This window comes from Camelina sativa, chromosome 16 (assembly GCF_030686135.1).
Source record: "Camelina sativa cultivar CO46 ecotype springtype chromosome 16, ASM3068613v1".
Classification (NCBI taxonomy): Eukaryota; Viridiplantae; Streptophyta; class Magnoliopsida; order Brassicales; family Brassicaceae; genus Camelina; species Camelina sativa.
This window is the reverse complement of record NC_141895.1, coordinates 5,854,076-5,867,422: the sequence shown is the minus strand read 5'-3', so window position 1 is coordinate 5,867,422 and position 13,347 is coordinate 5,854,076. Positions and strand designations below refer to the sequence as shown.

General features: G+C 35.3%; 1 protein-coding gene and 1 pseudogene across 1 annotated transcript; both read left to right on the top strand.

The window, feature by feature from the left end:
- Nucleotides 1-323: 323 nt before the first annotated feature.
- LOC104750005 (defensin-like protein 2) lies at nt 324-1,119 on the top strand. The gene is made up of 2 exons (XM_010471737.3): nt 324-463; nt 577-1,119. Exons 1-2 carry the CDS (start codon nt 403-405, stop codon nt 807-809), a joined length of 294 nt encoding a protein of 97 aa, XP_010470039.1. The 5' UTR covers nt 324-402; the 3' UTR covers nt 810-1,119.
- On the top strand, nt 848-1,032 carry LOC147925166 (U2 spliceosomal RNA; annotated as a pseudogene).
- Nucleotides 1,120-13,347: the final 12,228 nt, after the last annotated feature.

The window sequence follows — 13,347 nt, the reverse complement described above, 5'->3', positions numbered from 1 at the left end:
CCCGGCCAAATTATTTTTGTTCGTCTTCTGTAATATTATACGACCAGATTGTAGAAGAACAGGATCTTTTTAATTTTTATATTAAAGTGAATGACATGTATATTCGTGATCGATCTACTATATTATAACAAAAAAAATAAAAAAATAACATGTAGTTGGTGATCGACTATAAATGTTAGGGTTGCCTTGCCTACAAGATTTTTTTTATAGCCAAGGGGTTCTGGTCCAGCCTACTAGGTATTTAATGATGACAGATAATAATTTATCCTCGTGATAAATGTTTTTTTTGCAGACAAGGATAAATAGCAACCACCACAAGGGTTGAGCATCAGTACCTACACTTACACATACATAATCAATTCCAAAGTGAGTGGGATAGAGAGAGACAGAGAGACAACGGCCATGGCTACGAAGTTAGTTTCTACTTTCGCCATCTTTTTCATCCTCGTTCTTGTCATCTCTGGTAAATTAACAAACTCCGTACGCATATTTGCTTAACTTTATGATTCATATGATACATAGTGTATCTCGCAGTCATAGATATGTGAATTTTCATTTGCTTAAATTAATGTGCAGAAACACGTGGGACAGAAGCCCATGATGACGAGTGCCTAAAAGAATACGATGGCGAAGATGGTTTCGCCTTGTGCAGGCCTTTCCTATATACGCCGCCTTGTTATACAAGGTGCAAAATGGACAACGGTGCTAAAAGTGGTAGATGCATCCTGGGAGCTGGAGAGCTCATACCTTTATGCTTCTGCGACTTCTGCGGCGAAGAACTTACCGAACAGTTTATAAGACAAGTTTGAATCTTGCAAGTGTCATGGTTTGCGTAATAATCAAGGATAATATTTCAATAAATGTATGAGTTTAAATCTGTTCTTATCAGTTTAATATCTGATATGTGGGTCATCGGCTCACACGATATTAACTCTATTTTTTGAGGGAGAGAGCCCATTAAGGTAGCTTGCTACCTGGGCTTTCGTGAGTCGCTCATGCATTGCACTACTGCACAGGTCTGGCTCATCCCATCTAAAAAAATATTTCAATAAATAATGTAAAGATGAATATTAAGTAAAATAAAATAAAGAAACCTAGGCCTTGCCTGGGTTGTTATTATTCTGATTGTTACGGATCTTTTTATTTTTTATCTTCTAAAAAACTAGTAGTATAATTTTTCAGAAAATAGATCATTCATATACGACGAGGGAAACGATCGTACGGCGTTCAATTAATTTACGGCTAATCCAACGGTTAATAATAAATTCTAGTTGTGACGTGAGAACAAACACAGTTTTTTTTTTTTTTTTTTTGAACAAAAGAACAAACACAGTTTAATAGGCTTCCGTAAGATATCGGGTTCAAAGCGAGTCAAGACGATTCTATCCAACTCGCCCAAGTTCGACTCCGCTTGACAGGCTTGTGACTGACTCAGCATACGAGGAGTCTCTATCTCTTACACAGCATGCTTTCGCCGGTGATCGTCCATAGCAGCTCCTCTCCGCCGCCGCTCACATCCATTAGGAATCCGAAGGCGATAGCAACTCGGATACCATTAGGAATCGTCGGAATCGCTGGGATCGGAGCAGTGACTCAGTCCAGTCAATTAAATCCGTTTTGAAGTAATGTACTACTGATTAGCTCACGAGAATATCTCAAAATATGTATATATTTTGAAGTTAAACTTATTGTTATAGAAACTACTCGTAGTCATTATTTTTTTACTACATACTATATATATATGTATACAGGGCCTGTTCTTTTACTAATCGCTGAATTAGCGACAGCGATCGAAAATTTAAAAGAAGATTGACGATGATAACGGAAATCATAGAGTTCAAAAAAACAAAAAATCATAAATCGAATCTTTTTGTGGTTTTAAATGAAATAAATAGAAATGTCGGCAACAAAATGTACGGAAATAGAAATAATGAAGCTTTGAAAGTGACTTTACCAGCAAGGCAATGGCCCTGTTCATTTATGTGTAGCTACAGTAGTGACAACGACCATGAAAATACCTTTGCTTTCTTTTTTCTCTCTTCATCTCTCCTTCAATTCACCTTCAATTTTGATCGCTGCGACTAGAATTTCAAGAGTTTGGAATCGCCGGAAAAACCAGCGATAAAACCCAAAGCCATGATCTGCTCCAGCGACTGTCGCTACTTTTTTTGTAATCAAATTACCATTGGTGAAATCAGATAAAGGAAGCTTGAGACATAAAAATTGCAGAATCCTTCGTCTTCTTCTCTAACTTAATCAATTGGGGATTTACAGAATTTATAATTATACTCTTTATAATACTCATAACTACAAAAAAAAAATTTTTAAAATCAGTCGCAGTCGCTACAGTAGCCACTCAAAAACGAACAGGGCCAATCCAGAAATCTTAGTTTGACAAATCCCGAAACAAATTCTTTGGTAACATAATGATGTTTTACAATGCTAGAAAATTATGATTATCAATCAAGACAATTTGAATAATCGTATTAGAAAACGCAAAAAATCAGAATTTACGTATTCGCCTGAAAATACAAAGACAAATTCATTATACAAATAAATGGGTATATAGTGGCTTATGTACATAATAAATATTCTTGTTTTAGCCATACAAAATATAAGCAATTATCCAAGTAAAAAAAAAATATTGTTTACACTGTAAATTTTACCATTTTTAAATATATCTAAAACTTTCATTTTTAAACAAAAATTTAAATTATTATCTTTCGTTTCATATATTTCTATTATCAAATACTAGGACTTAGACTCCCGCGATGTAGTAAGAGAATTTTTTTAAAAACCATAAAATAATAAGAATTTAAAATTAAATTTGAATTTAGAATGATATTAAGAAAAATATTTGAAAGTAATAAAAATATTAAAAGTATAGGCTACAAATAAAACTAAAATTATCTTTAAAATAATATCAAATAGAGCTAAAACTACGTAAATATTAAACATCTATAACTGTTTGTAAAAAAACATAACTATCAAAATGAAAACTTATGATAAAAGAAAATATTATGACAAAAGACGACTCTGTATCAAAAAGTATCAAATAAAAAGTCATAATAAATCGAGACAATTCTGTAGAAAAAGAAAATAATATGATGAATAGACGTGATCCTAAATGACATATCGGACGAAGGGTTACAATAATTAGATACAAATTTTTAATAAATTAATTAAAAAAATAATAATTATTTAATTTTGATTGAAAATGTATCAACAAAAAATTATAATAAAATACACAACTTCTAAAAATAAAAGATTAAATACCTAAACATTAATATATAATACAAAAAATTACGTAAATAAACGCAACCATGATATTTAAAGTTTGTTAAATTTCTATATTGCTATATTGTTTCAAAATTCTTTAGATAGATTATAGAATTGTTTTTCTTTGTGTGCATTCAATTTTTTAAATCAAACTAAAAAGATACACAATGGAAAGACCCGAATTGCAAACTTTAAGATTTAAACAATTTGAACAAACACAAGACAAAGATAGAGATAAAAGCTTGAATAACATTAGATATTGGATATTGAATCCAAATTATTTAGATTTAGCATTGAACAAAAATTTGTGTCAAAGAAAATTGAATTAGTAATTGTCAAATAAGAGATACATATATATAGAGTTCAAAAGGCATGTATATTTACATAGACACAATCATTTATAAACGATACAACAGTTGGAATAAAAAGTTGTGATGATAAAATGCTAATAATATATAGTAAAAATACACAATTTTACAATGAACAGACACAACTTTGTAAAAAGACGCAATCGTAAGATTTTTTTATAGAAAAAAATAAAAATTATTTTACAAAAATATACGATAAAAAGGTGCAACTGTTATTGGTATTAACTGAGATTGTTATCTTTGTATATCTGATACTAGAATTTTTGTATGTCTCCTAGCAGGTTCAATTAACCTTACGTGTTGTAGTACTTAAGGTGTCAATCCAAATGGGATGTTGCTAGCAATCAAGATGCAATCAAGAAATTATAAGTCAAGCCAATTCAAAGAGTGGTTTTATATCTAACAATCCTAGAATGACCAAAATGCAAAACGGAAATGAGTTACAGAACTAAAAACGAAAATGTATGACAAGAAGTAAATATGAGTAAACTCAAAGATGTCGGATTACAAAGTCTCAAAACGTTTTTGGTGGCTAGGTAAAATCTTAAGGAAAATAACAAAACGAGATAAAAGATGTCTGGACAAAAACTTAACAAAAGGTATATATAGTCCAACATGGAAAGCCCTAAAACATAAAACGACAAGGTAAAGAGTCGGTTTGGGAATCTCCTGAAGCGTGTGAGACAGAGCGTCTTCCTTCCTGACATGTGCGATCGAGTCAGGCCGCGTCGAGTGGAATGCAATCTCATCTTGTCTCGACTGGTGGCTTGACAGGTGGCTCGACTGGTGGCTCGACTAGTGTCTCGACTGGTGGCTTGACTGGTGGCTCGACTGGTGTCTCGACTGGTGGCTCGACTGGTGTCTCGACTGGTGGCTCGACTGGTGGCTCGACTAGTGTCTCGACTAGTGTCTCGATTGGTGGCTTGACCGGCGCGTTTCCGACTTCTCCTAGATACCTGAAATACTCTGAGATGCCCAATGTATGCAAGGATGATGCAAGAACTACCTAAACATGCAAAGTGTATAAAAGAGGCTAGAAAATGATGCAAAACAACTAGTTATCCTTGCTAAATGCATGACAAATACATGCTAAGGAGAGGAAAAATATAGATAAATCAATATCACTGTAAGAAAACACTATGTTTGCGAGTCTCAGAATTGTTGCAAAACAGTCGCAAATACCTACTTCGTGACTAAGCAACGACGATTTCTAATGGTCACCAAAAATGGGTCATAAAATTTACGTGTCTTAAAATGGTCGCTAATTAACGACTGCTTTATGAAACTTAAATATAGTCGTAAATAAGTGACTCTTTACAGACTGTTGATACTCAGAAAAGCCAGTCGTAAATGTAGTTACAATTCAGTCGTAAGTTAGTGTTTAAAATGTGTGACTAATTTAAGACTCCTTATCTGTCATCGCAAGTCCTCTTATATTAGTAACTATTATGCCACAAATTTGATAGTTATTAGAAGTCGATTTGATCACAACTTGGTGACATTTTAACATATAATAAATCTATTTTATTTACCAAATTTGGAATGCTATTAACCAAAATAAATTTAAATTGAAAACCAAATCATTAAGAAATAAGATCATCTTAATCATTCATTAACCAAACGATCATCCTAAACAAAAGGTAATTAAAAGCAAAACAAGAAATAACATCAAACAAGCATATCATGTTTAATAGTTTGAATAAGTGTAGAGAGGGGATGTGGTGGCTGGTGTTGTGCCTAACGCGATTACCTGACACGGTGGCTGGTGGTATGTTGGTTTCAAGTGTGGTGCTTGGTGTGGTTGCTAGTACAGTTGGTGTATGTAAGGAAGCCATAAAAGTTGCAAAGTCTGGATCTTTATCTTTCATGTAGTGAAATTGTTCTTGAAGCTCCACAATTGTTGATGGAGAAGAGCTTGCATAACTTTCTTCCCTTTTCCCTTTTCTAAGTGTCTCAACAAGAGATCAAGGCCAAAAAGGTTTCCCTTGTTATCTGTTTGAGTACACTAAAACAAAGAGAAACAAAAACATTTCGTTAGTCAAGGCTAGAAACAACAAATATTAAAGGTTAACCAAAATGCTCAGCAAATAAAGATAATCATACGCTCATCAAAATAAAGAAACTAAGGAGTTACCTTAAAAAAGATGTCATTCTTTTACAATATGTTACAATATTGATTACAATATGTTACAATATTGATTATAATATGTTCAATCTCGGAAAATGGCACTGCCAATCAACCTCCCTGGCTTCACATTCAGTGAGGCTTGCCATGCAGTAATTAGGCTAGTAGATACACTTGCACTTTACACATGAAAATCTAAACTAAAGATGGCGGCAGGGGAAGAGCAAACATGCTTAATCGATTTTTGGATGCATTCGATCAATGATTCTAGGCTCTTCATTGTGAAATGACCACACTCAGATTCCCAATCCTTGCACATGATCCACGGGAAACGATCTTGCTGGAACCCCATAATTTCAACGAGACAATCAGTGTCAACCGCTTCTTACAAAAAATTTCAAAAATACATGTTAGATCCAACTAACTCATACTCTATAGCTATACCAACCACAGCGTGATCCACCCAAACAAGCAGCTTAATTCCATCTCCTGGAACAAGCTTCACTTAAACTTGTATCCCAAACACCACATCTTCTAGTTACTGAGTCGTACTACCAACCAGCCCTAGCGACCAAGTAACAAGAGAGATGGGCTGGAATACTTTATTATGTCCAGCCACAAAAACACTTCTCCGATGAACCTAAGGATTCACCGTCTTAGCTTTAACCTTGCACTTTTGAGCTTTAACTTGGTTCTCAACCACCATGAGCTAACTCCATAAGCCATAAAAGCTCTTACATGGTTTCATCTCAAACTGAGCTTGTTGGCTCAACCAACAACACAACTTGACACAATTCAATCCATACAAAACATCCATATAAACACTCGAATAATTCACAAACTAACCTTTCAACTCTCAGTTCCACCGTTGGATATAGAGCCTGTACTACCACGATCAACATCAAAACGAGGATCATTGTAGTGACTCGTACTAAGGGTAAACATCCCAAGTCAAAATTCATCAGGCTAAAGGAGTTGACAAGACAAATTAGGCCAAATAAAGAAGAACTGTCAAGACAGAAATGAGAAAAAATCGAGAAAACAACATCGATGGTTGAGAGGAAAATGTTGGTACCGTTCATCCAACATGCTCGCTAACGCTAGTGGTACCGAGAGACTAACGCTAGTGGTACCGAGAGGTTAACGCTGGTACCAAGAGGTAAACACTGGGACCGAGCAACCAATGTGCCAGCCAACGTCGACCCGTTCGATGATCCAACCGTTTACCCCAATGTTTACCGTTGACCCTTCGGTTAGACGCGTGACCTGGAATTTTTGGTGACCAAGAACTGGCGCGTGAAGTCAAAATTCATCCCCCTTTTCTTCCCAATGAACCAAGAGATTCATCCCCCTTTGTTGAAGAAGAGAGATGCACCTTGACATGTGTCCTAGATTAGTGTGAACGGAATAAAAACAAGATGACAAGTGTTTGGGACAGTGTTAGCGCAAAAGACTTCATCCCCCACTTGTTTTCACCATGTAATTCATTCAACAAGTGTCCAGCCACTTGTTCTCGACCAAGTGCCATTTTGTGAGTTTTCCATCCTTACTCGAAAAGAGAGAGAGAGTTTTCGAGTTAGATTTTTTCTGTTCTGCAAGAAATTTTAGCGCTAGCCAAGTTGCAGTTCGCGTCGTTAGTCGTGTGCCACTGTAGGACATGTTCGCGTCATGTCTTTGCCATCAGCAATAGAATTTTGAGTAGATTTGTTTATCTTTTCGACCAAGTCCAGGTGAATCTCGAAGCATGTGATATGGTACATGATAGGAATGGGTTTTTGTTGATAATGCTTAGGATTTGCGTGATAGATCTAGGCATTATCGTTGGTTTATTGTTGTTCCATTTCTTAGCAATCTAGGCTGAGCTCTAGGTAGTTAAGTTTTGTTTCATTCCTTTTGTTGTTTGTGTTGTTTGTGATTATTGCTTGTTTGCGTGTTTGTGTGCTTTTGTGTTTAGTGCTTAGTCTCTAGATTGCATTCTAGTTACTTAAGTTTGCATGTTGCATTTGCATGTTGGTTTATTGGTTGCATGTTGCTTGTGTGCATTACATGTTATTGTTGTTTGCATGTTGCTTGTGTGCATTGCATGTTATTATGTGTTTACGTGTTAAGGTTTTGTGTATAGGTGAAGACTTCCCCAAAGCCGTAATTTGAGTGGATTACGAAGATTCGAAATGACGGGATAGCAGCCTATGGTCGAGTACTACGCGATAGTGTAGTTGAGTGCGCCTGTGGAGAGAGACTCGCATGTGATGTTCTATGCTCATGTGCTTTTGTGGTTGCGAGTATAGGTGTTCACGGTGTGGGGGAAGTAGTGATGTGAAGGGCCCTAGGAGTGTCAAGAAGAGTCATTCGCTCCCGCTTGAGTGTACTTGGTGACAATATAATTGTGTTGCATGTTGTTTGTTTTGCTTGCATGTTGTTTTCTTTTTTCTTGCATGTTGTGTGTTGCTTGTTGGGGTTGGATTTTGGAGTTTTGATTTCTTGTTAGGTTCCCGAACTCACTGAGTTATTAACACTCAAGACTCCATAATTTGCATTGCAAGTAACCTTAATCAGAAAAGCCTTAGAGGGAGTACATGACGTTAGGCCAGCCGGTGTAGTGTTGCATTGCCTGTGTAAGATATTTTTGTAAAATAAGTTATCGTGTTTTGGCTCTAGGCTTGGTATGATGAACATTATGTGTGTTTTGGAGACTTTTTTTGTGAAATAAATAAAGTATGAAAGTTGTTTCCATTAAATCTTATGTGGTTTCGAATGGTATTAGCCTTGTCCGGGCCAACACAATATTGTAGGCGGTGAGGGTTGCAAAGCCTAAGCTGTCTTAGAGCGGGGAAATTTTGCTAAGGAGGACTGGTTAGGAAGTGACGGCTTCTATCCCTCGACCGGACTACCTCGGCACAGTTTCTATCGTAGCGTCTCATAGTTGTACATTGGCTTCTCCGGCCATAAGACGGTTCGGGGACGTTACAACGGTGGTATCAGATATGGATCTCCCCGTTTATCTTTCTCTTATGCCCAAAGCACAAGATCTCTTCCTCCAGCATCTTTAACGAACATCGAGAGAAGCTCCTCCTCAAGCCCACTGCTCGATCTCCTCTTCTCCCTCACGCCAAGACCCCCTTCCCTTTTCCCGTCTATCCTCTTTCTCCTCCCTTCAAAGAGAGAACCCACCGCTCGTTTCTAGTTCTTCTAGGACATGAGACGACTAGGATAGGAACCCGTAAACCGAAGAGGGCATTCTCCTTTTATTGTGAAAGTTTAGATTTTTCTAAAACCGCTAAATCACATAAAACAGGAGAACGGATCAAATCGACTAACCCGAAATATCAGTAGTGTCGAGCGACACCCTCTTGGTGTCGCTCACACACATTGTTTCCAGGTTACGGGCATTACAAATTATATCATATATAATCAGTTTTTTTTAAATAGTTTACAATATTATTAATAGATAAACTTATAAGAACTTCAAAATATCACGGACAGGATCACTTGATGATCAAGAGATTCAAAGCTTACCTCAAGGAAGGTGAAACAATGAAGGTGAATATCGAACACGATGGCGATCAGTTCTCTCGAGAGGGATGTATTCAAGGGGAAATGATAGATAGGGGGTGATTTACTCGCTCAATCAGTGACAAACAAGAATGTTTGAATCACTCAAACAAACTTAATCAGTTGGTTTCTAAAGCATTAAATGAATATTGATATGTTACGGTTTTGACTCACTTTGACCCCGTTTATTTGATAGTTTTGTAGTTGTTTGAGTCTTTTTCAGGTTATAATAAGAGGCTAGGAAGCTAAAAGCAAGGATTGGAACAGCAGGAGCAATCGGAGCAGAAAGGAGTTGAATTGGAGCAGAAAAGCTGATTTTAGACCCAGGAGCACATGCTCCCGATTTCCGAGCACATGCTCCCAACTCTACGGTTTCATGACGACACATGGCAAGCATCTAGGCGCCGATTCCCTGCCTAATTCCCCTTATTTTAGGCGATCCTTTGTGAGAGAAAGAGGGCTGAGATCGCTTTTCAATAGGGAAATTTGAATTTGGAATCTTTCCTTATTTTTCTCTACTTGTATGCTATTTAACCTAGGGTTTTAGGAGAGAGATACTTACCTTTTCTTTTGGTTTTTGGGGGAGCGACGTTTTGTGAGGGAGAGGAAGAGCGACTACGTTAGAGAAGCGATTCTGAACCCTTGTGATTTTTATATTTTTATGCTATTGAATTTCTCATCTATGTTGGCTATTCATTTCTCTATGTCTGAGTAGTTTTCTTTGCTAGATTAGGGGTTTCAAAAGGGGTTTCATGGGTTAGCAACAGAACACAAATAGGGCTTTATATAATCGATTGTCTTCACTATTGTTAGACTTAATGCTTAGGTTGATTTGATCACCCAATCTATGATTCTAGGTTTATCTATTCATCAAAAGTGTAATAGGTTGCTAGAAAAGACATTAGTGGGCAAATTATCCTAGACCTGCGAAAGTTGATGTGTAGGTGATTTGTGAACTTATCATTCCTGTTCTTTAATGCTTGTCTGCGATTCTGGGCTCAAACGACAGTTTAGGGTTTATGGACCGCCGAGCATGTGCTTCGGATGTCTGAGCATGTGCTCCGCGTTTCCGCACAGAATCGATCAGATAGAGTTATTGATACCACGACAGTGGATCAGTTTATATTTATGTTTGAGTTCTAGACTGGTACTTAATCTATGCCCTGAATAGTTGTTTAGTTGCTATCTCTGAAATTCCCGAGAATTACCCCTGATCTAGTGTTTTGTTTATTACCTTTTTATACCGTTTTAATCGCGTTACTGTTACCAAACAAAACTCAACTTTGAATTGTCTTAGCTTGAAATTGAACCAATAGAACCATAGAGTAAAACTTGGTCTTCGTGGGATTCGACCCCTAAGTACTACTTCTTTGCTGTGCACTTGCAGTAGGAAAATAGGGTTTAAAACTCTGTGTATCAAATATACACTTAAAAATTAAAGAACAAGACAATACAAAAACTCAAAACTTTGTAAAAAAAAACAATACTTTCTATTAACTATCAATATTCTAGACTTGTGTACAATATTCTACAAGTCTTAACAAAAAAAAAATCTGCGAAATTAATCAATAACTAGTCGTTGGCTTTTAAATGTGAAATCTGAGCCTTGACTCTTGAGAGCTTGGGTGCGAATACATGACTCTTTGGAGTAGGCCAGCAATTTTGACCCGACCTGAAGCTGTCGAACTGACTCGACTCACATTTTTCGGGTGTCGGTTCAATTAAATTTAGAGTTTGGTTTAATTCAGAAAGATTAAAAATTTTGTTTGGTATCCGACCCGAACCGACCAGATTACCCGATTTAAAAATAAAAAATAGATATACAATGAAGTATACCATATTTAAACCGGTTTTAACTGATTTCAATTGTTTTTTAGATTTTAACCGGATAAACCCAAGACCAATTCCCACTTGACCGGACCTGAAACCCGACCCGAGCTTAACCGATTTTTTGTTCGGTTATGTTCGGTGGAGTTTTTAAAAACCTGAATACCCAAATAACCAAGAAAATCGACCCGACCCGAACTGTATACCCGAACTCGCAGGCATACTTTGGAGTGTGTAGAATATAAAGTGCTTCAAGACGTCCATTTTCTTCTTATTAAAACAGAAGTACATTTGCTAATATAATATTTTATTTGTAAGATTTACATAATAAATCCTTACCATTATAACACATACCACAACTTAAAAGAATTACCATTGTAATAAAACATAATCAGTACAACATCTTCAATCTCTCTTTTGATGACTGCGTTTTAAATCCCAAGCACTTCATGTTGCATCATGCATTATATACAATAAAACCTCTATAAATTAATAAGGTCAGGACAACGAAATTTTATCAATTTATAGAGGTTTTAATTTATTGATAAATTAATAATTATTAATTTATCTATAAATTTATAAAATATTAATTTATAAAGAGATTTTTTCATTTTTATAGTTTTAAATATTTTCTGTTAAAAATAAGATACTTTTGTTATAATTCATATTTTTATAGAATTTTTTTAGTTTATAATTTCGGTTATCCTAATATGATGGATGTCAATAGTTTACTAGATTATACAGGTGAAAATGATTAATATTTTGAAGTTCAGAGTTTAGAAAAAATTGTTGTTACTATCCTTCATGATGAAATCCAAGAAGATATTGCGGTATTTTTAGAACTAATTACATGTAAGAAAGCAACTATCGCTTCTAGGACGCTCCACAACTTTTGGATGCAATTAGGGAAATAACACAAAACGTTTTTGATGGAATCAGAAAGATTATAGATAATCTCCAACAAGAATGCAAATTCAAAAATAGACATTCATATTTCACTAATTTTTTTTTGATACATACATATATATATATATATATTTAGTTTTATATTATTATTAATTTATGATATTTATGGGACTATATTTTCACATAGGATTTCTAAAAAAAGTATTATTTTATTATTTTATCGAATTTTGTCATTTTTTACACCGGCTCAACTCGGGACCAGAAAAATTTATTAATTTATTGCAAATATTAATTTAAAGAGTATTAATTTATAGAGGTTCTACTGTATTATACTTTGTAAATATGGATAACAATATAATTAACGAGTTATCAATAATTTTATGTGTTAAATTATACTCTCTTCGTTTCATAATATAAGATGTTTTAGAGGTTTTTGCTTGTTTCGTAATATAAGATGTTTTCAATTTTTGAGACGACGTTTTAACATATTTTTTTTTATTATCTATTTTATGTAGTCTTGTTTCTGATTGGTTAAACTTTTTAAAAGTAAACATTTGTTATTATGCGTGCTTTGGCTAAATATGAATAATTATGTTGATAACAAGTTAACTAAAATTCACTCTTTCGCTGATTTTGTCCTCGTAAAAATCAAAACAATTAAATCAAATAGAAATGAGTTATCAATAATTTCGCTTACTATGTGCAATCAACTTGAGAACTCACGGCTCTTCCATTCCCACCACGGATCAATTTCGCTCCCGCCAATAATAAACAATTAAATCAAATACAAATTTTAATCCCATCACCATCAAACCTTTAGCCGCTGAACTTTCTCCGACGTCATCTTAACCTTTTTTCTATTTCCGGTGACGCCACTTTCTTCTTCCCCCAGGCCCCAACTTACCGCTATCCATAATTAATACCATCGTTTATAAATACCATCTCTGCCGCCAATAAAAGCTCATTGCTGTGATGGACTTTTGGCTGGAGCCAAACATTCACCGGAGATATATATGCGTTGAAGAGTTGAAAAAAATGGAAAATTAAACCCTCAATACACTAAAGACAAAGAAATAAAGAAGGTCATGATAATGCTGTGTTGAATGAAGTTTTATAAGGTTTAGAACATGTGGTGAAATCTCTACTAAGTGGCTGTAATGGATATGAGACATGGATACAAAGATACATCATAGATGTTACGGTGGTGGTGCAACAGTTCAGACAAAGAGAGTTGACAGAACTAACACAGGGGATGAAGTATATTACTTGATACATATGCTGGTAGAGCAA

Excerpts from the sequence above, each read along its gene's own strand:
- LOC104750005 (XM_010471737.3), top strand. The coding sequence starts at position 403 with ATGGCTACGAAGTTAGTTTCTACTTTCGCCATCTTTTTCATCCTCGTT. Across the intron at positions 464-576 it reads CCTCGTTCTTGTCATCTCTG|AAACACGTGGGACAGAAGCC; the intron begins GTAAATTAACAA and ends ATTAATGTGCAG.